At 39.7% G+C, this 26,202-nt stretch overlaps 1 protein-coding gene and 1 long non-coding RNA gene across 2 annotated transcripts in view; both read right to left on the bottom strand.

The window, feature by feature from the left end:
* The window catches only part of C9 (complement C9), a 52,058-nt gene that overhangs the window by 14,295 nt on the left and 11,561 nt on the right, over positions 1-26,202 (bottom strand). Inside the window, exons 2-6 of the mRNA XM_021183552.3 lie at positions 24,532-24,625; positions 23,769-23,913; positions 22,989-23,136; positions 15,430-15,562; positions 1,625-1,885 (exon numbers count right to left, since the gene is read on the bottom strand). Coding sequence (XP_021039211.1) covers positions 1,625-1,885; positions 15,430-15,562; positions 22,989-23,136; positions 23,769-23,913; positions 24,532-24,625 — 781 coding nt within the window. The remainder of the gene's footprint in view (positions 1-1,624; positions 1,886-15,429; positions 15,563-22,988; positions 23,137-23,768; positions 23,914-24,531; positions 24,626-26,202) is intronic.
* On the bottom strand, positions 14,708-15,419 carry LOC115029402 (uncharacterized). The gene is made up of 2 exons (XR_003834955.2): positions 15,054-15,419; positions 14,708-14,880 (listed from the first exon to the last, which is right to left on the bottom strand). It is a non-coding gene; the product is annotated as an uncharacterized LOC115029402 (long non-coding RNA).

The raw sequence follows: 26,202 nt of genomic DNA on the forward strand, positions 1-26,202 counted from the left end.
GGCTCTGTGTAATACAATTAAAGTGTCCTTTCAAAACATTTTCTGGTTCAGTGTGACAGAATCATTCCATCAGACTCTTTCTACCTTTGAACCCAGACTTTAATAGACCTTTTTCCAGAAACACTATCTTTAATTCATCTGTTTGGTGACATCTCCCTTAAGTCTCTGCTCTGATTTCATCTTCTAAATGAAGTCCCCTCATGAGCCTTCTTTCTGGCACTGTTGCTTGCTACCCAATCCTGCTTTCCCTTAACTTCTTCACCTTTATCTCCTCCATAGCACCAATCAATTTCTCAAGACTGGATAGCCGACTCTCTTTGCTGTTCTATTTATTATTTATGGCTGGCACCTTCCGTCAATGGTAAGATTCTGTTGGCTTGATTTAAAAAAAAAAAAGCATTCTAAGGAAAAATGCCTGGCCACACAGTGAGTCTACAATTAAGAAAGAAAGAGATGAACTAAAAGATTTCCAACTCCGAGGGGATGAATGTGCAGATTTGGGCAGACTGATTGTACAATTAAGCACCATATAAGTAGTGAGAGTGAATTGTTACTTGTACCAACGCAGATGATGTGTCTAAGGAGGTGGTGACAACATCAGGAAAGGGAGCAGAAGCCTTTGGCCACTGTCACACCAATTCTGAAAAGGATACCTAACATTTATTCTAAAGGTGGGGAAACGAACTTTGAAATCTGCCATAAATATAAAAGCAGAAATATTTTCTAAAGCCTCAGTCTAGACAAGCGATTACAAAGTAAGCTAATCAATTTTGTGGACAGGATGTGTAAGTGCAAGTCCCAAAAGACCACCAAGGAGCTGATTCTAGTGCAATCACACAAGGGTCTTTACCCAAGCTGGAGCTTGGGCTCTCCACTGACCCTAGCCCAGTTTCAAGCAAATGTTTATAGGGGTAAGCAATCAAGCAAGTGTTTTTAGCCTGACACACATTTGATTGGTGGTCTGTTATGGAATTTTGTTGCCCTTTAAAATAATTGGCTGCTGCTGGGAGCCAAACCATAAACTTAACTTCTGCTTTCCTCCTGATTGGTGGTTGTCAGGAAGTGAAGCGCCAGGGACAGTAACCTGGAGGCACAGGTTTGTTTGGGAGTAAACCAGGAAACTGGTGCTAACCCCCCCTCCTCCCCCAGCTTAGCTTGATGGTTAACTCGGTTCAACTTTAGGTCAGGTTCTCTAAGATGGAGTCTGACCCCAGGATCTGGTCTCTCGGTGAGCACAGTTGCTTCACAGACAGGCTTTACAGTAAACACATAGGCATCACTCTAGGGCCATGGGACAAAGAAGCAAAGTCCTCCAGATTAATTCTTCATTGTATTAATAACCATGGTGATGGTTAAATAGAATGTCCTGACACTTAGGTCTTCGTCACACAGTATGCTCTGAACCTTTAGAACATGTCCCAGTTGCTAACACTCAGTGTTGATGATGGCACTGACTACTGTGTGGCATCTGAGAGTTCCCTACCCTTAGCAGTTTGCTTCCTATTCTAAATATCTCATTGAAGGTTTGCTGTGTTTTGCTTGCATTTCCTGTTGCCTTAAAGAGAGAGTTAGTTAGTTTGAAACATGCCCCATCACATGCTAGATGAATGTATCCAGTTCTTACCGAATGCGAAAAATAAGATGATAGTCGTCGAAAATTTTTTCCCATCAAATATGAAAGTTTAAATTTAGCTGAAATGTCTGTAGGTTTTGAAGAGTGTTTTGTTGGGGAGACTCCCCCAGCTCCCTTTTCAGGTACTTCGGTGGGTGAAAATTTTAGGGCCAAATTTGCATTAAAATTCCAGGTCTTCTCTTGGTTGATGGCTCTGAATACTTCCAAGTGTTCATCATAGTTCTCAGTTCTGAAATTTTTATCAGCCTTGGTCTAAAAAAAATGTATATATATATATTTAAAAAGAGCTGTTAAACAGAGAAACCCAGAGCAGGCAACAACTGGAAAAGCAGCAGAGGGAAAGGGTTTCAGGTGTGGGTGCTGGAGTCAGGTTTCTGTGGTTCAAGTACAGAGCCTGAGTTTTGATTTCATTTCAGTGCTGTGATAAAATACTCCAACAAAAGGCCCTTTAGGGGATAAAGGATTTCTTCAGTTCAGGATTCCATCACCGTGGGGAAGTCAAGGCAGGAATGTGAAGCAGATGGTTACATTTCATCTGTAGTTAAGAGCAGAGAGAATGAATAAATGTCTGTGCTCTGCTCCAGTTGCTTCCTTTCCTGTAACTTAGGGCCTAGACCCAGGGGACAGGGCTACCTACCTTTAGGTCATGTCTCCCCATATCAATTAACGCACTCAAGACAACCCCATATAGTTAATTCTACACTGTGTCAAGGGAGCACTTATAACTGACCACCACTCCCCGCACTCCCTCTTAACTCGGCACTCGGACACACCGCCTTTAAGGCACAACCTCCTGTTTCTTGTCTGACATAAAATAGAGTCCAACTTTAAAATCCTCAGCCTCCAAAAATTAAGACACCTTAAGAGTTCAAAGTCTCTTACCTCTAAATGCCTGCAAAATTTTAATCAAGCCATATTCTTTTAACATAGAATGGCACAGAATAAATGAAGTGGGACATAAAACAGTCACATTCAAATTTGTCCTCCAAAAATTCAACAGGAAAAAGCAGCAATTCTTATACCTCCATATCCAACATCTGGGATTTGTGATAGAATCTGAGTTCCAAAGTAGCCTACTCCTCTGGTCCTGCTACCTGTATCTCACAGCTTCTCCCCAGGCTTAGGTCAGATCATTCCACATCTGCGGCTTTCCATGGTGGATGCCCCAGGACACCAGATTTCAAATATTCTGGGGTCTCTATTGCAATTGAATCTTTATAGCTTCATTCAATGGGCTATAAATAGAGCATTAGGGCCTCTCTGCAGGGACTCCGACTCTGTCCCACAGTGCCTAGCCTCAGCTGCTCACCATGACTCCCCAAATCTTTCATGCTTCATACTTCAAATGCAGTACCATGTGAACAGTGTTTACAACAGTGCCTAGTTTGGAGCCAGCCCCCTGAGATCTATCCTGGCTCCTCTTGGACCACAGCTCTATCCACATCTGAGTCTTGACCCTGTGAAAACACTCATCTGATGCCCAGTGCGGCACTCCAATTTCCGCAGTGGCAGCACCAACCTGAATACCACAGTGCCTTGATGGTTGCTCTGTCAAATGAATCAATCCATTGTTTATATTTCCAGTTTCACTCAGAGTTTCAAGTCACAGGACAAATGGCTTCTAACTCAGTTCCCAACAGTCTTTGTTCTCTGAAACATCATGGCAGGCTTCTACTCCCCACGTTCTTCATAACATTATGGCCTTCCAAGCTCCCACCAGAACTGCACATTAATCCCTACCACCAGCTTTTCTAGCCCAAAGTGCCAAACTTTTCCAAATTACAGTCATAAAATAGATCAGGTAGCAGAAGAAGCACATTATGTTCCTCACAACAATGATCCCACCTCCTCAGAACCAGTGTTATTTTTATTAGAATAATAATATAATAAACACATTATAAATATATATTTAAAATATATTAATATTTTAATTATTAATTTAATAATTTTAATAATTAATTTAAAATAAATATATTTATTTCTATTGCTGTGATAAAATACGCAGACAAAAGCAAGTTTGAAGTTATGGTCCATCATTGGTGAGGAGGCTAAGGGAGGCATATGAAGCCATTAGCCACATGCACAGTCTAGGGCTGCGAATGAATGGATATTGACGTATGCATACTTCTGCTCAGTTTATTTTCAATACTCTTTTACAACTCAGGAGCCAAACCCAGGAAGTGGTGCCACTCACTTCTAGGCTGGGTCTTCTACATCAATTAACATAACTATGACAACCTCCCACAGACATATCCACAGGCCAGTTTGATTAGACGATCCCTCATTGGGACTCTTTCTCTGATGATTCTAGACTGTGTGAAGTAAATGATTAAAGCTGAGCTTCATCACAGTCTGTGATCTGTAGGACACCAGTTAACAGACTGTGCATGGTCTCATTTCTAGTGTGGAAAAAGAGACATTTATCATACCTGGCCTGAATGTCGTTATGAAATTCAAGGCAATAATTTATATAAAACAAGATGCAGCGAGATTTAAATCATTATTAAGTTAATAATTAAAGACATCGAAGAAAAGATTTGTACAGACATTGTGCCGTGATTTGCCTACAAATGAAAAAATTAAGTAAATACTGACAAGGTTTGTGGGCCTATCAATCGCCTTTTAAGGTATTTTATACATATTAGTAAATTTCAATAAAAAGACTTTCATTGCCTAAAATTGTTCTTTAAAGTTTCTACACTATTATTTATCATGGAAAAAAACAATGCTTTCTGTTCCTTTAGAATTACTAACTAACCTGGAGAGTGTACATCAGAGAGGAAGATGAAATGGGAATCTGTGAGGACAGTAGGTTTGCTTCTTTGAAAAGCTTTACTATTTGCCTTTTCTCATTTCTTTTTAAACCACATGCATTTTCCTTTTGGCCTAAAGGCAAACATAAACTAAACAATGCAATGAAGGCCAGGAGGTAGTGTATACATACAGCTCTCCATGATCTGCATTACTCTCAACATTCTGTTTCCCAAGTTCCAACAGAACAGCCCACTGAACGAACTCTCAACACTCAACAACTTTTCTAGCCCAAAGTTCCAAAGTCCTTCCACAATCCTTCCAAGACAATATAGACAGGCCTGTCACAGCAATACCACACTCCTGGCACCAATTTCTATCCTAGTTAGGGTTTTTATTGTTGTGATGAAACACCATGACAAAGGAAACTTGAGGGAGGAAGGGCTTGTTAGGCTTATGCTGACAAATCACTGTTCATCACAGAAAGAAGCCAGGACAGGAATAAAAACAGGGAAGAAACCTGGAGGCAGGAGCTGATGCAGAGGCCGTGGAAGAGGGCTGCTTCCTGGTTTTCTAACCATGGCTGGATCAGCCTGCTTTCTTATAGGACCTAAGACTAACATCTCAAGGATAGCACCACTCCAGTGGGCTGGTCCCTCCCTATTAATCTTATGGAGGCATATTTTTTTTTTCAAGATTCTCTCTTTTTTTTTTTTTTTCTAAGATGGTGCTAGCTTGTGTCAAGTTCACATAAAACTATATATCCCAGCACACTGGGATATATAACATGACCTGATTCTAAGATTTATTTATTTATTTATTTATTTATTTATTTATTTATTTATTTATTTTATGTATATGGTTATACTGTAGCTGTACTGATGGTTTTGAACTATCATATGGTTGCTGGTAATGAAGGTTGCTCACTCAGGTTGACCCCACTCACTCCAGCCTAAAGATTTATTTATTATTATATCTAACTGCACTGTGGCTGACTTCAGATGCACCAGAAAAGGGCATCAGATCTCATTACAGGTGGTTGTGGGCCACCATGTGGTTGCTGGGATTTGAACTCAGGACCTTTGGAAGAGCAGTCAGTGCTCTTAACCACTGAGCCATCTCTTCAGCCCCCATGACCTGATTTTTAAAAAGTCTAAAAACAAACTGAACACACATAATAATTAAAACCCAAGAAATTCCCCACCAAAGATCCCTAAACCAACCTAATTAAAATTTTAAACTTTTTAATAAGGACATTTTTTTTGACCACTTGGCTTCAGTCATGTATTAATATGTTGCGATTTGTATATCTTTCTCAAATTAAATTGAACTTTAAATTGTCATATGAGGTATTAAAATGATATAAACTGAATTCCTGATGCTTAGAGTCTTTGTGAAGTCAGTAGGGGGAGTTCTATGATGTGGACCTTCTACCTTAGAGCTTCAGATTCACGAGTCAAATAAACATCTTTCTTTATAACTCACCTAGTCTGATGTATTGTTTTTACAAGAATAAGAATGGAATACTATCAGGCATGGTGGCACATGCTTTTAACCTCTGTGTTATGAGGGTGGCAGAGGTAAGTGGATCTCTGAGTTTGAGGACAGCCAAATATACAGAGTGAATCCTAGAACTACACAGAGAAATCCTGTATTCAAGAGCAGTGGAGCCTTGCAGAAGCAGCCAGAATACCTCAAGAAGGTCTTTGCTGCTTTCTCACTATGAAGTCACGGTAAGCGAATCAGCCAAAAACAAAACAAAACAAAACAAAACGCAAACAACAACAACAACAACAACAACAAAAAACCAGTTAAGTGTTGCAAGGTGTACCAATGCAAGAACATCATCAGAGAAGCCCCGCAAAGTGTTGCCAGGTTAGTTAATGCAAGCATATCCTCTTACTATCTGTGGGGTTAAATTTAAATTCTTTCTCAACATTACACGTCCGCTCTGGCATAACATTACATGCACTCTCACAAGACAGCGTCCAGAAAAGCACCATGTGTCTGTTCTCAGCAAAATGTCTTTTTACATGTCTGCTTTAGCAAAACATCCTCACATAAGACAGCTTCCAGAAAAAAAAATCACATCACACAACTGAGTTTCCAAAGAAACCTGAAATTTCCACTTTAAAACACCAAAAACCAAAAAGAAAATATAATAATGCAGAGTGGGAGAGATGATTTTATCTGTGGTCCACTTCCCTTTTAGGGAGGTTCTGAAGTTGGTGTGACACTTATCAAGGAAGGGAGGTGGGACTCTTGTCTCTTTGGTCAATAGCATGAATCAGATTCAATAGCTTTTACTGTGTAGCCACTCTGAATGGGAACATAAAGTTATTATAGCCTAGTGGAAAGAGTAAAATTACATAGTTATATTTAAAAGAAGCCTTCCTGGTTAAATATTCAACACAAAGATAACCCACCATTGTGTTATCCAACTGATTTCCAGATAAAATTCACTGCACTCATCCTGAGTAAAGACTTTTCCTAACTGCTGCCATCAAATCATTATTCTCTTTTCCAAAGCTCATTTCTTTTTCTTAAAAATTCTCATTATTTTATCTGAACACAGTCCAGAAGGAAAATTTATGGCAACAAGGATAGGAATATGGCTATTTTTAGGTTGAGAAAATATTGAAAAAAGATTTTATTTTTACTTTAAATTATGCATATATGTATCTGTGTGTGGTTTGTGCGCATTAATGTAATGCCAAGTGAGAAAGCCGGATTCCCTGGAGCTAGAATTAAAGGTTGTGAGCCACTTGACAGAGATGCTGGAGATTGAAATCAAGACCTCTGTAAGAGCAAAAGTCATCCTAAAAGGACTCTGGGGATCCAACTCAGATCATTGGGCATGTGTACCAAGGACTTACCCCTTGAGCTATGTAATTGGCCTTGCTTTCCCCAAAACATTCTTTTATTCTTTTCCCATAACACACACATTGCAGAAATGCATACACATAAAAGAAGAACTTTTTGGGCTAGAGAGATGGCTCAGTGGTTAAGAGCACCGACTGCTCTTCTGAAGGTCCTGAGTTCAAATCCCAGCAACCACATGGTGGCTCACAACCATCCATAATGAGATCTGACATCCTCTTCTGGTGCATCTGAAGACAGCTACAGTGTACTTAGATATAATAATAAATAAATCTTAAAAAATAAAAAGAAAGACTTTCTGGTCTTATCATTTCTTGCTCTTTTTCTAATATTAGCTTAAATATTACCTCTTTCATGAAGCTGCTTAACCTCTTAGCCTTGTAAGTTTTTAGTATATATGGTCTTGTTGGTCCTCTTTTCAAACAAAATAAAACAGACACCTCTTCTGTTATAATTACTCAATAAGTAGACCATCAGATGGAGAGCTACAGGAAGCCAGGGTCATGCCTGCTTTATGCTCTCACTGCTATGGCTTCCTCACTTGGTAAACGGTGTACAGAAGGTACTCAGAGAAGATGTATTAAATTCAGTATGCAGAGTAATGTAGCTAAAGCTAACAGTTGACATTTACTGTTTATCCTGTGCCAGGTGTGGATAAAAGAGTTTTATGTACATGGACGGAGGAGAGACTTCAGGAAGATAGCTGAATAATACATTCCAGGCCTGGTCCCTTTGCAGAAACACTAATTCAAACAACTTTCTGCATGTACAAAGACATCCATGAGAGCTAAGAAAACCAAGTGAGAGATTACCCAACCTAAGTAAAATATAACAATAAGAAAATACACATGGAAGAGGGCAGCGCCACCATTTACTCAACTTCAGGGAACACACTAGGGAGAGGCCCTCTATGGTAAGGTAAAAGTGAGCGAGGGCCAGAATTTGCCTTGGACTTCAGCAATGACAGAAAAAGCAGATGACTGTGGCTCCAGACTCTTTGTCAGTAACTGTGGGTTGAGCCCCCAATGTGCTCTACTGACAGACAAATCCATGACTCCTAAACTGGCTCCTCACAGCTCCAAATGCCAGGTCATACCTAACCAGTCTAGGACACAGATCTTTCCTTGTAAACTTAGCCTCTAAGACTGTCCAGATCTAGGCTGGTTCCTCTGGTCACAGCCTCTAGAGTGAATTTGAGTACCCCCATGCCAGGCTTTCCTTATATAAAAGGCATGAATTAATTATCTCAGGTCCAGGCAAGTTACTTTTGCTACACAGCCCAACATAATGTAACATCAGCATGCATTTGCAGCCTTGAACCCCAACACCAATTGGTTCTAATTAATATAGGTCCCTACTTTGTGTAGGTCAGACCAGATGAGGCCAGGCTCCTAATGAAACCCTTTAGACTTAGGCTCTGGACACATCCCATTGAGGTAGCTTTAATGCCAGCTTGATTTATATACCCTCAAATTTCATGTCCATAACTGAAATGCTGGTTCCTACAGCTTTAGCTTTGGGCTACCGTCTATGGGCAAAACCACCATTCACTTTCCATCACCATTTTTGCATGCACAGCTTTTAGATCCAAGCTGACCCCCATGGCTCTAAGTACTAGGTCAGTACTAGCAGACTGTCTCTGGTCTTGAACCTTGTGCACAAGGGCTCTGGTCCCTCCCAAAGCTAGTCTGGTCCACATGGATTCAGGATGTAGATATACTACTACAACCTAGCCTTCAGGTTTGTCTCAAAAAACAAAACAACAAAACAAAACAAAACACCCTCAATTACAATACAGTCTACAGAGATAAATATTTGTGATGAAGACTTGCAGTCTGACATATAAATAAGAACAAAAAATGTTTCATTTTTATGAGATTGAGGTTAAACTGTTAATAATGTGAAAAAAAGGAAAAGCTTGTAACTATAAGATGATTTAAGAAAGCCTCATGGCGAGTCATGGCGAATGCGAAGCAAGAACCTAGAGTGAAAATATAAAGCTTGAAATAGTCAAAACATCACCATGGGACAAACAAGCAAGCAAACAAATGAAAATCCATCTAATCCAGAAGAAAGGAAGAAGGAATGCTAACTACAGCAACAAACCAAGGCCAGGGCAGAGGTCAGTCCTACCTACCAATAATTACCTCAAAAGTAAATGGGATCCATTGTCTAATTGAGAGATACAGAATAGCTGAATAGATAAAAACCCACAGCTCCTGACCACATGCTGCTTGCAAGACACCCACCTCACTTCTAAGGATGCCCATTCGATTGAAAAAGAGAATGTACATACATTTCCATACAAATGGAAACAAAAGCAGAACAGAGGTAGCCAAACTTGTATCTGATAAAAAAAAAAAAGAGTTTAAGAAAAGAACTATATGAAGAGATAAAGAAAGCCATTGTACAGTGACAAAATCATTAATTCAAAATCATTAATTCAGCAAGATCCTCCAATTGCACATGTGTCTGTGAACCTAAAAATAAAAACGCAAGCATTGGCTTGTTTTGAAATCTCTACATTTCTTCTCTTTTCCTTTTTTATATATTTTTCTGTGTGATCTCAGGCCTTTTTGAGAATTCAATGATTGTGTAAGTGGAGACCACTTTCTGGGACTCTCTTTGCTTTTAGATTGATCCTATTTACTCCTCCTATGATAGCTATGTACGTATCACAGAAAGCTCCCAACTCAAATTATCAAAATCCAGTTGTTCTTCTCTTAGAATGTATTCCTCCTTTAATAGAGTTCTCATACATCGAATCCTCAGATCTCTTCTGATATTGCACTATTCACTGAAGAAGGATCTTCGGACTTTCTGTCTCCATACATTTTATATATTAGGCGTTGTTCTAGTATTTTACAGTTATTAGCATGTTTAGTCCCTGCAAACATCTATGATCACCTTGTTCTGTAGAAAACCATGAGATTTAAGATGAGTTGTCTACTATGTCTAAAGTGAAGGTACTTAAATTCTAGCCAGAAAGTCTAAGTTTAGGGTTAGGCATTTATCCCTACTCTCTCTTCAGCTCATCACAATGATCCTAACATTTACACCGTGCCGTGTTTCATCTCCTCTGTTCACAGTCTGTGCCCATTGCAGACCCAGATATCCCTGTTGCTATCTCCTTGGATTCCATACATTATCATGGGCTGTGGTGGTCTTCCTTTGTAGTGCATCTTCATAAAATCAAACATCTAAAATGACACTCTGTGGTTTCTTCATCTTTGGCATTAATTAAGCCCAACCTACTCAAAATAGCCTGAATTCCTTCATGATTTGACCCTACTTTTAATTCCAAATTGGAACTCATGAAGGTTAACTTATAAATCATGATTCTTATTACAACTTTTATAGGGAAAGTCTACATATTTATTCTTTGGGAAATATCAATATAAAACAAGGAAACAAAAATGTATACATCACCTCTATAGGCCATCAAACTTTCTAAGTGGACTCAAGGTGCCAGTAGAAAGACTAATTGAAATGTTCATCAACCCTCTGTTTGCATGTCACTGTCACCTATAAGGACAATTTGTCATTTTGTGACTGTCCATTTGATTAAAGTTTCTTGCCTTCATTAAATATGTCAGCTTTTAAAAAATAGTAATGCACATGTATGCATTTATTTATTCTTTCAAGGAGCAAGTAATTAATATACTATGTGATGGGAGTTATTCAGAATTCTGTAGTAAATGGAGGATTAGTGTATCAATCAGCAAGGAGTATTTATGATAGACAAAAACAAAACAAAACAAAACAAAACAAAACAAAACAAAACCAAAAACAAACTCCCAAACAGAGGCAAGCAAAAGCATTACTGCAGTTATTTCCCAGACAGACATCTGAAAGACAGGGGATTTTAATAAAATAGGAGGACAAGTAGTCAGAACTCAAATAAAAATGACCTTCTATTCCTGCCAAAGAAGGTAGCTATAACTTTGATGGCTATAGTGCGACACTTTACCAACTAACTGGCAGAATGAAATGACTGAGTTTGCTGTAGATCTGCACTGAGCTATAAGTCAATCTGATGACTTTCCATCTCACTATCTCAGAGAGATGCCTTTCATCACATAGATGACTTATGGTTCATCATTCTATTATCCATGGGTATGAAGAAACTTTTCAGGGCACCTTTACCAGCTTTCTATACGTATTGTATTTTGAGTTTCTTTCCAACCCTCTCAAATTGAGAAAACTAGAGGCTGGAAAGCTAGTAAGACTATCATAGTACTTTAGATGAGAACTCTAAGTTGGTAGTATTTTAGATGACAAAAGTCCTAGACAAAGCCAGTTGGAGATGGAGAATATAAACCTAGCATTATAACATTACAACTCTGTGATTGATCAACGACTGTGAACTTTGAAGCGGACCTTTAAAGGGAGTCCTGGAAATGCAGTCAGGATTTAAGCTCGGTGATAAGGAAAGATACTTCTTCTATCCTGCAATTGAGAGCCACACAGGGGTGTCACTGTTAGGTATGTTGACTGTGTGATAACTGCAGACAATGGGAGTCACAGTTGTCTAGGTCAGAGAAAGAGATGAGCAAGAAACTGCATTTGTAGCCATCATAATGAAGCGAACACCGAGCTTACAGGAAGGAAAAGCACCAACCACTCAGGGAGACTGTGAAACTAGAGCTCACTGAAGCAAACAGAAAATCTGGCAACACCAAGAAGTAGAGTGTCCTGATCACAGACAGCTCCAAAGAATATTGAGCTGCATTAGCTCAGGACTGGGAGGTGACGGCAGTAAGATGGCAGATACCTTCACCCAGAATTTCCAGTGCTTCTGGGATGACAGGGGTGGTTAGAACCTGAGTGTACTTCATCAACCCTTGTTTATATCCTAAGTCTTACGTGTCTACAGAGATCCAGGTTTGAGCAGTACAATAAAACCACAAAGCCTGATTTGGGTTTACCAAGTATTCATTTCAATTACCAAGAGTGAGCCAAGGAAAAACAGGTTGAAAAGGATCTGTTCTGTAAATATAATATTTCACCGTCTTCATGTTTTACAGACCTTGGTTGTTTTCGCACTCCTTCTGAGTTAGGAAAGTTGTCACTATTCATCATCAGCCTCTTAGGTAACCACTGATGAAGTTCCTAGACTTGGTTAAGTCTTTCACTAATTGTGCTCTAAAAAGAACCCATTGCTATGTGCCAAGAACCCTTGGAGAGATTTACAGATTTAGATACCTTTATAGCCATGAGGTTTGCACCGTTATTTCTGTTTTCAACATGAGGAAACTAAGTCATATAGTAAGTGCTTTACCAAAGATCTCATAGCTTCAGGCTGAGGTAGGGATTCTACCCATGAGGGATGGGGTTTTAAGCTATAGAAAATTTGAGACAAGAAACATCAAGGGAGGGAGATGAATAAGAGTAAGGTATCAAGACAGACCAGCATAATACTTTCAAGTAACAAAAGACAATAACTTACTTAAAAAATAGCTCATGTAAGTTGGCAAGATGGGTCAATGGGTAATTGTGCTTGCTACCAATGCCCACGACTCAAATCCCAACCTTGGGACCCACATGGTAGAAAGATACAGTGGACCCTTTCAAGGTGTCCTCTGAACTCCATGCGAACTTCACGGGGTGTGTGTGTGTGTGTGTGTGCACCACCACTCACAATAATAATAATAAAACTCCATTTATCAGGCATGAATCTATGAGTACTCACTGTACCTAGCAGTTAGTAGTGGGCAATAAGAAAGTATATTTAAAGTGGGTTCTGGACTGACATACAAAATGTGGCAAATGATTTATTTTACCCAGCATGTGAAACTAAAGAAAAAGTCCTTTGTAAGTTATAGTAGAGATCTCTACTCATAGGATTCATGTGTAATATGACACGCTTGGCCATTTGTTTTCCAAGGCTATAACAAATTGGTCTAAAGTGGCCACCGGCACTCACAGGATCCAGGTGACATCGGTGCTTAGTAAGTTCAACCAGCTCTCTTCCCTGCTTGGTACCAAATCAGAACTCAAGTCTGCATTCGTGACTATTTATTTTATAAACTTGATGGAAAAACTCTTGTGGAGGCACTAATTCCACCTGAACTCATAAAAATGATTTATACATTTCATTTATTCCACATTGTGCAAAGATAGATTAGTCTTGCAACAGAAAGCTTAATGTGTTTGATTATTGGATACTGTTCCAAATATCCCAGGGCTCTAAGTAATACACAGGGCAGAAACTGTGTCTTTCTCCTAGAGACTAAAACATACTGAAATGCTGAACCTATGTCTTTTAGATGTAGAAAAGGGGGAAATCAGTGTGTTTACTCTCTTAATATATGTTGATAACTAATCCTGAGTGGCCACTCAGCCCTTACCATTATACAAATTTTACCTTTATACAGGAGCTACAAAGCTTGTCAGAGAAGCTAAATTAATTATTATGCAATCACTGTGATAAAAATATCTGACATAAGCATAAGAGGGGAAAGGCTCACTTTTTGGCTCACTGTTTCTGACACTGGAATGAGTACATTGGGAACACAGTAATGGTGAGAAGTATACAATAAAGTACGTGCAAACAGCTCTGACTATCACAGTGGGAGCATTGTCTGACAGCTTGTTCACATTGAGGAGGCAGAAGCAGAGACATTTAAACTGGAGCTAGGGTTGAGATAGACTTCATGCCATAAAGACTGCACAATTTCTCTAAACGGTACCTCCATCTGGGCATCCAGTATCCAAACATAGTCCATGGAGACCATCTTACATATTTCACTCCCAGAGCTTAATGGTAGTAAAGATAAGTAAACTATTAAGTGAAGATTTGAGCATCAAAAGCAAAATAAGACAACATGCCAGTCAACTTTCACCTATCAGCAATGGCTAAGGTGCCATGTCTTTTATATTCCACTTAGAAAAGTACTTAAAATATGTGACTGTCAGACATAGTGGCTCATGCTTTTAATCACAACACCTCAGAGGCAGAGGCAAATAGATCTTTGAGAGTTTGAGGTCAGCCTGGTCTACATGGTGAGTTCTAGTCAAGACAAGTCTATATAGTAAGACACTGACTCAAACATAAAATCATTTCTGTTGAGTGTGTGTGTAGGTACTGGTGCATGTGTGGAAGTCAGGTAACAATTTGGGTGAATCTGTTTCCTTATTCTACCATCTGGGTCTCAAGGATAAAACTTAGATCTCCAGGTTTGGTAACTAGTGTTTTCCAGATGAGCCATGAAATTGGGTCAGAAAAGTAATTTTTTTAGATAAAAGGTTGGCGTTCACTCACAAAAGTTTGAGCTTAAGTATGGCAATCATGACAGTATGGAGAAAAGACCATAATCTCCAAATTTCCCCTAGATCTGTGGGAAATTGATGACTTTATTCCAAATTTACAGGTGTAAAAAGAGAGAGAAAGAGAGAGAAAAAAGATAGTGTGGTCACTTGCAAACAAAAATACCAATCTAGTCAGATATGAATCTTTAATATCTACAGGCAAACAGGGCAGCTTCATGCTGGGGTGGGTAGAGATTTATTTACAATGGTGTTGTTTCCCAAACAATACCAGTTACACTTCTTTAAAAGTCTGTCTGTTTTGTTGATTGGTGGAAGTGACATCAGCAGAGAGAGCTTTCTAGAAACTGAAGAAAGAAAACAAAATGGATCTTCTTCAAGGAACAGTTGGTGTGGGAAGAATTTGATCGTTTTGGACACATGTAAAATTTTATTTTATTCTAATCTTATTTTTAGTCATTTCAGCTGCCCGGGTGGATCGTTTTTATAGAATTTAGGTATTTTTCCAAAGCTTTCTTACCAGGTGTATGTTGTTAGGGCTGATGAGAAACTACTGCGTGTTTCTGAAAAGGTCGAAGATACATCTCTCCTTAAAGAAGTAAGAGTCCCGTTCACTTTAAATTCTTACTGCATTGAATCTTTCACTGAATCTACCATTAAGCTGGGCATTGGTGTCGCACGAGTGGCGTACGCCTTTAATCTCAGCACTTGGGAGGCAGAGGCAGTCGGGTTTCTGAGTTCGTGGCCAGCCTGGTCTACAGAGTGAGTTCCAGGACAGCCAGGGCTACACAGAGAAACTTTGTCTCTAACCCCCCCCCAAAAGAATCTACTATTAAACTTATCAAAGCATCTTTCGTCCAAAACAAAACAACATGTTTTCCCCTGAGGTGACTTACTTCATAGATCAGAGATGCTACATTCCAAGGTTTGCGATAGTATGTCTTTTCGTCTCGTACCCGGTCACAGAGTCCATTGTAGAACTCATTGTCAAAAGGTGTTCTCAGGGGATCCATCCCTAAGATGTTGATCCTGAGAAGAAGCAGAAGGGGGTCATAGGGGTAAATACCATTGTTAATGCAAGGCAGCCTTCTGGGGCGGGAGAGTGAGACAGCTTCGGTTCATGTCGCTGTCATCCAACACGTGTGGGGTTTAATCAGGAACAGAAGTGAGGTGTAGGGGGGTAAGGGGCGTTTGCTTTGGCGCAGCATCTTGGCAGAAAGCTTGCCTTAGGAGGGTCTTGTAAACTCTTTGGCATCCAGGGCACTGTTAGAGCACAGGAAAGTAAGGCCGTGAGTAGCACACAGGGGACCCTCTGGCTCCCGGAGTCTTAGCTCTCAGGCTGTACCTTTTCTGTCCTGGAGTGAACCAAAAGCCAATGCTGTGACACCAACTATTTAAATTATTTGAGAGAAGAATATCCCAGGGGGGCAGTATAATTATATATGCGTGTAATTTTTCATCTATGAATCAACATCGGGGCTTTCTTTCTCTCCCTGTTCTCTTTATACTTAAGTCTTCCTCCAGCTGTCTCATTGTTGTCAAGAATCTCACCCCTCCCCCAGGATTATGTTATTCCTGTTGGACTTTCCAAGATGAACATTCAAAAAAAAAAAAAAAAGTTCCGGAGGAAGGTATTGTCAAAAGCTCTATGCATGCTCCCCCCCGCAAGCAGGAATATTTTTGTCTAGCTTTAATTCACAGACAGAAATATCCTTTAGCTGTAAAACAAAAGCTACATTAGATTCCTAGGCTTTAAAACAGTTTCTGCACTTAGCTCTTTGTGAAGTTCACCTCTGCCAGTCTGAGGAGCGCCGTCATTGCTCCGTAGGCGGTACGGAACAATTAGGTGGCTCTAAGCCCGGGGTGCTAAAATGGAAATTTGTTCCACACACCTATAATTCCCGAAGCACAACTTTGTCCATTGTTCTAGATCACATACCTAACTCCAATTAACAGGATTATAAACCTGCATGTTGGTTTCAAGAGCATTTTTTTTAATCAGAGAGCGAATGGCTTACTATAAGCCCTTTGCTGATACAAAACAAAACAAAACAAAATATAAAATAAAATCAGAATATCACCAATGGGTGCATTAAAAAATTCAAAATTTTAAGTCATTATGAAGCTAGCAAGAAAGCAAGAACAGGAGTCTGGAATGGAAGGACAGTTAAGGAACTTATTTGTGAAGATTGAGCAACTGATAAAATTAACTCACTGTCTAACCTGCCCAAAAGACCTATCCGGCAAATGCTAGAGTTCTGAAGTTCTGATAGAGAGCTGAAAAATTCAAACAAGTCACACCGATATGATAGCTGCTCCATTTTCTTTAAAACTGTATTGTTTGTTTGTGTTCTACTCTCTCCCCCCCCCGCCCCCAATCCCGGCATCTATAAACCTCCCGAGGCATCATGGGAGGCTTTATGCACAAACAGGTCAGATGCTTTGGCCACCGCCTTGCTGTGGAAAGTAATCTATGGGCAGGAAAAAGTCTCATGCGATCACCTTGAGATTGGCTTCTTCTGATGTTCGCTGCTGCTCCTCCTTAGCTAGGCTACTCCTGCAGCCTGAGGCCCCAGCGTTTTACCAAACCACAGTGGAAAATAGTGCCAAGCCTGCCGTTGCAGCTCAAAAGCAGAGCTGCCTGTCAAGCCCTGTCTTGTGAGTGAATGCTTCTTGCCTTCATTCACTGAAGGGTTGGGTGCGATTCTTCCACCTTGAAATCATGAGGCAGTGGAAAGAATGGATAATCTCTGTTTTTTAAATGGAGCTTCAACTACGTTATGTGATTGTGGGCTTTGTGTTGCTATATACTTGCATTAAAGACACTCCTTTAGTGAACAATGAAACACCCTTCCATTCTTAAGATTAACTTTTGGATGACTTATTATTATATTCATGTGTTTATAATAATCAGGGGGTGATATGAATACAGTTAATACACAACTGGCTTCCACAAAATTGCTTGGAAGTTGGGGGTTCGGGCACATAATTGCATATATAAATTAGTTTGGGAAGAGTATATTGTGTCCAGTAAGTAGTCTAATTGAATGGTGTGTAAGGCCTGTGTCATACAAGGAAGAGATCACCATGGGCACTAATAAAAGGCATTTAGAAAGAAAAGTTTGGTGTAGGTTTTGATGGATGGCCACACTGGGATCCATGCTGGAAGCCCAGGAGGAACAGTGTGGGCAGGGTCCCGTGCGTAGAACACTTTAGGGGTAGTGATCTTACCTATGTATCTTCTAAAGGAACTTGACTAGCTGTGCCTCCTTGAACGGTTTTTAGTGAGGCACCCATTATTTTTTTATCCTAAACTTAAATAGTTTCAAAGGATATAATTTCCCATCAGGCTATGGGTAGTTACTGAAAATATAACTCCTGTTCTACAATGAAAATTAAATTTATTATATACAGATGGTGTAGTGATGGTGCATATCATTCTCTCATAGAATTTTAACTTAATATAAAACACAATATAATTTATATTGAGCAATCCTGTTGATTGCCTTGTCATGCTTTGCTGTACCAAAAGATACTAACTGAATGTTCCAAGCACTAAGTATCCCTTGAGCGTAGAGAGTAAGTATTAAAACTCATTAGAAGTAAGATCTAGCGTGTAAGTACACTAGATTTTAAAGTCATTGTCAAATCAAGTAAAATTGTATCGGAAAGCTATCTCAGTGAAAGGAACTGAGCCTCATTTCAAATTAATAGATACATTCCTATGTCTGTGGATGAATGTTACTCAGTGCTCATAAGATACAGGACTTAGCACCATTGTTACTTCTACTTCCCATTTCATGGATGCTAATGATGACAAATTTATTCACCTAAGAAGATAATAGAGACATTTTGTTATAGTAATGCCACTCCGTTCTTTGGCCTTACATATCCAAAAGATTGCACACATCATAGGTTTTTATAGAAACTGTTTATAGTCCATTAACTAGTTATTGATCAGAATTATTAAGAGATGGAGAGTCTAATTAGCCCTAACGTCTGGGACTGGGTTTTGGGTTTTCCACCATGCAGTATTAGAGAGGCAGATGAGAGGTGATTGGCCTTTTGGAAGGCAGGTGACGGGTATGGGAAAGCTGCTAGGGGCCTGGAGGCATGGATCTCAGTTGGGAGGTTCTTTGCTTTACATGAAGGAAGCCCACGTTCAGTCCCCAGCACCACCTTAATACCTGGTACAGTGGCATAAACTGTGATCCTAAGACACATAGCAAGTTCCTGTCTTTAAAAAAAAATTAAAAAAAAAGATATGAGGAAGGACAAAGCAGCTGCAGACCTTTGCTTACCAATTATATATATATATATATATATATATATATATATATATATATATATATATATATGGTCATGTACGTATGGGGATTGAGTCTTATTGTTAGTTCAGCTACATAATTAATAGTTGAGGAAAGTATTACCTTCAAGCTTGCTTGACACTTCCCTGGAAGGTTCTTGTGTACCCTTTGCTATCCATAGTCTAGTTTGAAGGATATTGTTTCACAGAATAGCACAATGACCAGTTGGCCGGATCCATCTGGAAAGCTACAGAAGCCAATAAAGTCTAAAGCACTACTAAGGAAGAAATGTTTTAAAAACCTTTGACTTGATTCCACTCCTACAGAGACAGCCAGTCTAGCCTGAAGTGAGCCAATATATATATATATATATATATATATATATATATATATATATATATATTTTTTTTGCCAAGAACCATGAAAAGTGCTCATGAATAGAAAAGTCATCACCTGGGAAATCTTAAGGAAAATGTGTTCTTTGGCAGTGTTTAGTGATGGCTGCTTCCCCAGCTGCCCCAGAACCACAGACAGCTCCAATTCACCAGGTGAACTGACAAGAAAGCTCTCTTCACAGAAGTGGAGTTGTGTTTAGATCACACACACAAAAAGTAATTCCTTACATATTGGACATCAGTTACAGCTGTTTTTAATTTGAGCTTTTTCTATGAGTGCAAGATGGGTTGGAGGACTTCCCTGAACATTTGTGGAGAATCTCAGATGCCCATAAGACAGAGGTCTGAAACATTTGTAATACAATGGCATTCTGCCAGAGCAGCAACTTAAATAAAAGAGTCCTTCAAATAGATAAAGATTAATTAATTACATCAAGTCCCTAGGACTTGCCCATAGAGAGAGTCTGAGTGTTTGAAACAGTACATTGGATCCATTGAGGTTTCCAAGACTGAACTGTGGAGAAGCAGTTTCTAAACATGTTGCTCTAACACGCTTTATTTCTGTGGATGTCTCAATACCCTACAGGCTCAGGTATTTGAGCTCTTGAACCTCAGTTGATGGTGCTCTTTGGGAAGGTTTAGGGGGAGTGGCCTTGTTGGAGGAAGTACATTACTAGGGTCAGATTATATAGTCTATCCCTATTTCCAGTTCTTTGTCTCTGTGTTTCTTTCTTGAGGTAGATGGTACAATCTCTCAGCTTCCTGCTTCTCCCACCATAGCTGCCTGAAGCCGTGTTTTCTTGCCATGACAGACTCTTATGTCTCAGGAACTGTAGGCCCAAATGAATTCTTCCTTTCCTAAATTGCCTTGGTCTTAGTATTTTGTCATAGCAGCAGATATCAGCTAATACAATTCCCAATACCCTTATTCTACATGTAGTCCAAAACCATGTGAGAATAATGAAAGTTTATTGTAAATATCTGAAATTCATAGAGTTGAAGTTTATAATCATATAAAAACATATTACCTTAAATTTTCTAGATATTAATGCCTGATTAACTAATTCTAAGTATTTTACTGTTTATCTGTATCTATAATCTATCTACCTACACACACATACACTCATAGGAAAGAGAGACAGAGACAGAATCAGAGATAGGGTCTTACTGTGCAGTCAAAGCTACCTTTGAACCCATGATCCTCATGCCTCAGTCTCTCAAGTATTGAATTTATAGGCATAGTAACAAGTAGCTACTTAGCTACTTAAGGAGTGTCACTTTTTATCACATTTATTTATTTAGTATGTGTGTACATGTGGGTGGGATGCAGGTGTCATGGAGCAAATGTGGAGCTCAGAGGATAACCTGTAGACATTGAGACCCAAGGATGAAACAGGATAACAGCCTTAGTGGGGAGGGCCTTTACCCATGGAACCATCTCACCAGTCCATACACTATCAGTTTTGCAAGTTTAGTTTTTTTTTTTTTGCAGACTGGGCATTGACTTTAGGGCTTTGAAGCAGAGTGCGGAAGTACAGGGGTTGATGTGGTGAGAAGGAGAAGGGTAAAGTGTTGTGCTTGGAAAAAGATGTTTTATGTGACACAGAGAAATTTGGCATTAGTTCCCTGAAATACTTGCCAAATGGCTTAAATCATTCCATCTAGTTCTTATGTACAAAATGAGTATAAAATGATCCCCTGACAAGGTCACAGGGTCATTATAGCAGTCCGTAGAGCTAGAATGTACAAAAGGATTATGAAAAATTCAAGGTATTATGCAAATGACAGTAGTAAGTTTTTTATAAAGATTAAATTTGCTATGGGTTTTTGCCTGTAATCGAAGGGGATTTAATAAAAAGTGTTGATGGACTGTATCTGAAAGGGCCTCCCTCATTCTCCATGTCTGCAGCTAATCTTTTCTGTAGCTGGGCCCCCTCCTCAGCCTTGATGGCTCCGCCTCATGCTGTTCCCCTGCACCACCCCTGACTGTAGTAAAGTATGAGATCCTAAGAGTCTTTTGCCCGTTCTCTGGGATGCTTCCTTAGGAAACTTGCCTGCAAATGCCAAGTTACACATTTTTTCTTTTCCCCAAACAAAGGAAACCAATAGATTATGAATGATTGCTTTTTTTTTTCAGTTAAGCAGGCCAACATTTTTGTATTCTTTTCCCCTTAGACAACTATAAATTTGCATTGAGTGAGAATAAATAACATATGTGATTCCCTGTTTCAAGTTCTTTCATTGAGATTAGAGATAAAACTTCTTCTCTCCCGAGAAAAGATGAAGAAGGGGTTTAGGATAATTTAAGTCCCGTGGCAATCTGGTTAGAAGGGTTTTGGACAACTCTTTACTGTTAACTGCCATTTACTAAGATTCCTGGCCTAAGAATGTCCATTTGATTCACAAACACAGCTTTTAAGCTAAGGGCCAAAGGCACTGTGGGTAATATTTGAAAGCCATTTGGGTAAGATTTTATGAAGTGAAGAAATGGTGTGTGAAACATTTATCTTGTGCCTGGTGCGTGGTATCCTGGAATTTTCTTACATTCGTTAAATGGATGTTTCCTTTGACCTCAGAGAGAAGACATCTTTACTTTTAGCCAAATCCAATATGGAGGAACCAGTCCTCAATGCAGAGCTTTTTGACTTCAGCACCACTGTCAATGTGAGTTTGCAAGTAGTAGGATGCTTACCATCAACATCTCTAGCCTCTAAGAGCTAATGGGATGCTTGACATCAACATCACTAGCCTCTAAGAGCTAGTTCCAGGAGCTCCCTTCAGCACTGTCCATTACAAGTACTGATGTTTCAGAAGGTCTCTATGAATAGATTTTTTTTTTACTCATTAAATAATCCACCTGTTTATCTACCTACCAAGAATTTATGGAGCATCTATTTTGAGACAAGGAAACTATAAGAGTAAAGGAGCCTATTATGTGATAGATGATGAAATAGAATCATTTACTTCTGTCCAGTGCACTGCAAGATGTGAAAGCAATTGCATCTTTGTTGGGGGAAAAATTATCCAGATCAAGAGAGTTATGCAAACTAGGCAGGGACTGTCCCTAGGACCTCACAACTGGAATGGAAGAGAACTGGACCTTAGACCTATTATCTTCCTAATTCCTGGAGCACAGACATCCACAGAATCCTCTCTGCTCTACACAGTCCTACATTCTAAACTCCTAGACTTATTTTAGAGCTCATAGCCCAGAGCCTCTTCATTTTGTGTGGAGAATCTCTACAATGAGGCCCCAAATCCTATTACCATTTGGTATCATAACCTAGTCTTTTGATTCCATTTCTTCTAGCCCAACTCTATAATACGTGTACCTCCCAAGAACTTATATTTAGGTATCAGTTCAAGAAACATTCCAGTGGAAGGTAGCCATGCTCGGAAATCTGATGCTTCAGTGGACTTGACACACCTGCTATGGGTCATTTAATTCTAAACATTGACGTGACATGTCTGTTGCTGGGGTATTCCTGATGTTTGTACATGAGATGCATCATCTCCTATTCACTGACAGCAAAACTCATTCATCAGACCTCTACTGAAGCCAGGTGGTACCCTTACCATTAACTAAATATTCTGGGGGGCCTCAAATGTCACCCCTAGACCAAAGAATACAGACCACAGTTTGCATCACCTGTGCAGTTTGTATAAGCCTTTCTATGGTGGCTTTGTTATGGTGAGAGAGTTGGAGGCCATGTCCATCCTTTTCCCCTGTGAAGATTCAAGTGAGATACAAACCCATAGCCTGCTGTTAGTCCCAGCTCTGATTCTTCCACTACTCGGTCACGGCATGGGGTGCGTGGGTCATCATCACAGTCATTCTCATCAGAATAATCTCCACAGTCGTTGTCACCATTACACAGAAGTCTCCTCTTTATGCACCTGCCTGCAGTCAAAATCAAGTAACATGCTGTGTGTGATGCTCAATTTTCTCTTACTCTCAAGTCACTGCAGGCACTTTAGCTTTGGAAGTTAGTGCTAGAAAGACTTGACTTTGTTCCATCGATGGCATAGCTAGTCCTTGTTGTATAGATGACATAGCTAGCCCTTGGTGTATAGATGACATAGCTAGCCCTTGATGTATAGATGACATAGCTAGCCCTTGATGTATAGATGACATAGCTAGCCCTTGCTGTATAGATGACATAGCTAGCCCTTGGTGTATAGATGACATAGCTAGCCCTCATTGTATAGATGACATAGCTAGCCCTTGTTGAATAGATGACATAGCTAGCCCTTGCTGTATAGATGATATAGCTAGCTCTCATTGTATAGATGATATAGCTAGCTCTCATTGTATAGATGATATAGCTAGCTCTCATTGTATAGATGATATAGCTAGCTCTTATTGTATAGATGATATAGCTAGCTCTCATTGTATAGATGATATAGCTAGCCCTTGTTGAGGAGCCATTGCACTTGGAAATATGTCTACCTGTGAAAATATGATATGCTAATGTGTTTTAGCTGACAAGTATACACAGAGGTCCATAGAGAGCACCTGTAGTCTCAGCTTACCTGTCTCACACTGAAAGTCATTCCCACAGTTTTCCTGTATCTCTTCACACTCCTGGGTGGGTTCACAGCTTTGTCTGTCTCCCAAAACATCAACACAGCTTTTCCCATTAAACTGTCCGAAGGCTAAAATGCTTCTTGAGCGAAACTATAAACAAATGAACAACAACAACAACAAAAAGCAGCTGAAAATATTCTATTTCCTAATGCAAAGGTGGATTATGGTCTAAAGCCATGGTTCTCAATCTTTCCAGAGCTATGATCCTTTAACATAGCTCTGCATGTTGTGGTATCCTCCAACCGATAGTTATTTTCATTACTACTTCATAACTAATTTTTGCTGCTATTATGAATTGTAATGTAAATGTCTGTGTTTTCTGATGGTCTCAGGTGACACCTGTGAAGGAGTCATAAGACCCCAAAGGGATCACGACCCACAGGTTGAGAACCACTGGAATAAAGCAACCCCTCACCCCTGCAGCCCTTACACGCAAACGAGTTTAAGACTTTAAGAGAGATGGAAGAAACTGCCATGCATATCACATAACAAGAGCACTTTGCCTTCTAGGTTGTGGAGTGAAGTATCAAACACTTATCTAGTCTGCTATTCAACATGCAGGTCACCTGGTCAGACCAGCCATATTGTATTCCTTGATTACCTCTTTCTGGATTGGAATTTGTTTCTGGGAGTCCCTGCCTCGTGCCATTTCCCTGAAGATACCAGTTTTCAATGGAGGAGCTGGGGTGGATGGATTAAAATACTTACCCTTTGTTTGAGGCAAGGATCACACTCTGACCAATTGCTCCATGGGCTCATTCTGCAGTCTATCGGTACGGGATAGCGTTGTTCTTGTTCTTCTCTATAATGAAGATTGAAAAGCATCGGTTTAAAATTACCATCATCTCTTTCCAAGAAGCCTTCTAAAATCAATTTCATGCATTTACTTCTCTTCCTTCCTTAAACCATACTGCCTACTCATGTATATGTATGTGTATATGTATCCTACTCAATCATAGTATGTATGGTACATATACATATATACATGAATATGTCCATATACATGTTTATGAATGTGTCTGTGTGTATGCATATGCACATGTATGTGCATGCAGTTGAGGCAATAGGTTTTCAGATGTTTTTCTCAGTCATTCTTTACTTATTCTTTGAGACAGGGTTTCTCACTAGATCTGGAGCTCATGGATTTAGCTTGACTGGATAACCAGCCATCTCTGGGGATCTATCTCCTCTTATACCCCAGTTGACGTACAGATGACCTTACCATACTGGCTCTAAGTAGTGGTCTGGGGATCTGAGCTCAGGTCTTTATGCATGTATTTACTTTTCCAACTGATGCATCTCCGCAGCACACTCCATACTCTTTACTGTGTCTTCCATGACCCTTGAACACACAGTGTTTTGTATTTCCAATTTGTCCTTTCCTGAAGTCTAGCTTATCAACAACAGCAGTAATAATGGTGATGAGTGGCAGCGAGGACAGCCAGCAAGGTTTTCTGACAGCTATTTGACACGCACTCATCTTTCTTTTTTTTTTTTTTTTCTGTGCGAACATTTTATTATTATTATTATTTTTTTAATTTTTAATATTTTTATTACATATTTTCCTCAATTACATTTCCAATGCTATCCCAAAAGTCCCCCATAGCGCCCCCCACTTCCCTACTCACCCATTCCCATTCTTTTGGCCCTGGCATTCCCCTATATTGGGGCATATAAAGTTTGCAAGTCCAATGGGCCTCTCTTTCCAGTGATGGCTGACTAGGCCATCTTTCGATACATATGCAGCTAGAGACAAGAGCTCCGGGGTTCTGGTTAGTACATCATGTTGTTCCAACAATAGGGTTGCAGATCCCTTTAGCTCCTTGGGTACTTTCTCTAGCTTCTCCATTGGGAGCCCTGTGATACATCCAATAGCTGACTGTGAACATCCACTCCTGTGTTTGCTAGGCCCCGGCATCATCTCACAAGAGACAGCTATATTTGGGTCCTTTCAGCAAAATCTTGCTAGTGTATGCAATGGTGTCAGCGTTTAGAAGCTGATTATGGGATGGATCCCTGGATACGGCAGTCTCTAAATGGTCCATCCTTTCATCACAGCTACGAACTTTGTCTCTGTAACTCCTTCCCTGGGTGTTTTGTTCCCAATTCTAAGAAGGTGCATAGTGTCCACACTTTGGTCTTCATTCTTCTTGAGTTTCATGCGTTTAGCAAATTGTATCTTATATCTTGGGTATCCTAAGTTTTGGGCTAATATCCACTTATCAGTGAATACATATTGTGTGAGTTCTTTTGTGATTGTGTTACTTCACTCAAGATGATGCCCTCCAGGTCCATCCATTTGGCTAGGAATTTCATAAATTCATTCTTTTTAATAGCTGCGCACTCATCTTTCTACAAGTATGTGACAGACTCATTGGA

Source organism: Mus caroli, unplaced genomic scaffold (assembly GCF_978045245.1).
Source record: "Mus caroli unplaced genomic scaffold, Mus_caroli_1 scaffold_16, whole genome shotgun sequence".
NCBI classification, from domain to species: domain Eukaryota; kingdom Metazoa; phylum Chordata; class Mammalia; order Rodentia; family Muridae; genus Mus; species Mus caroli.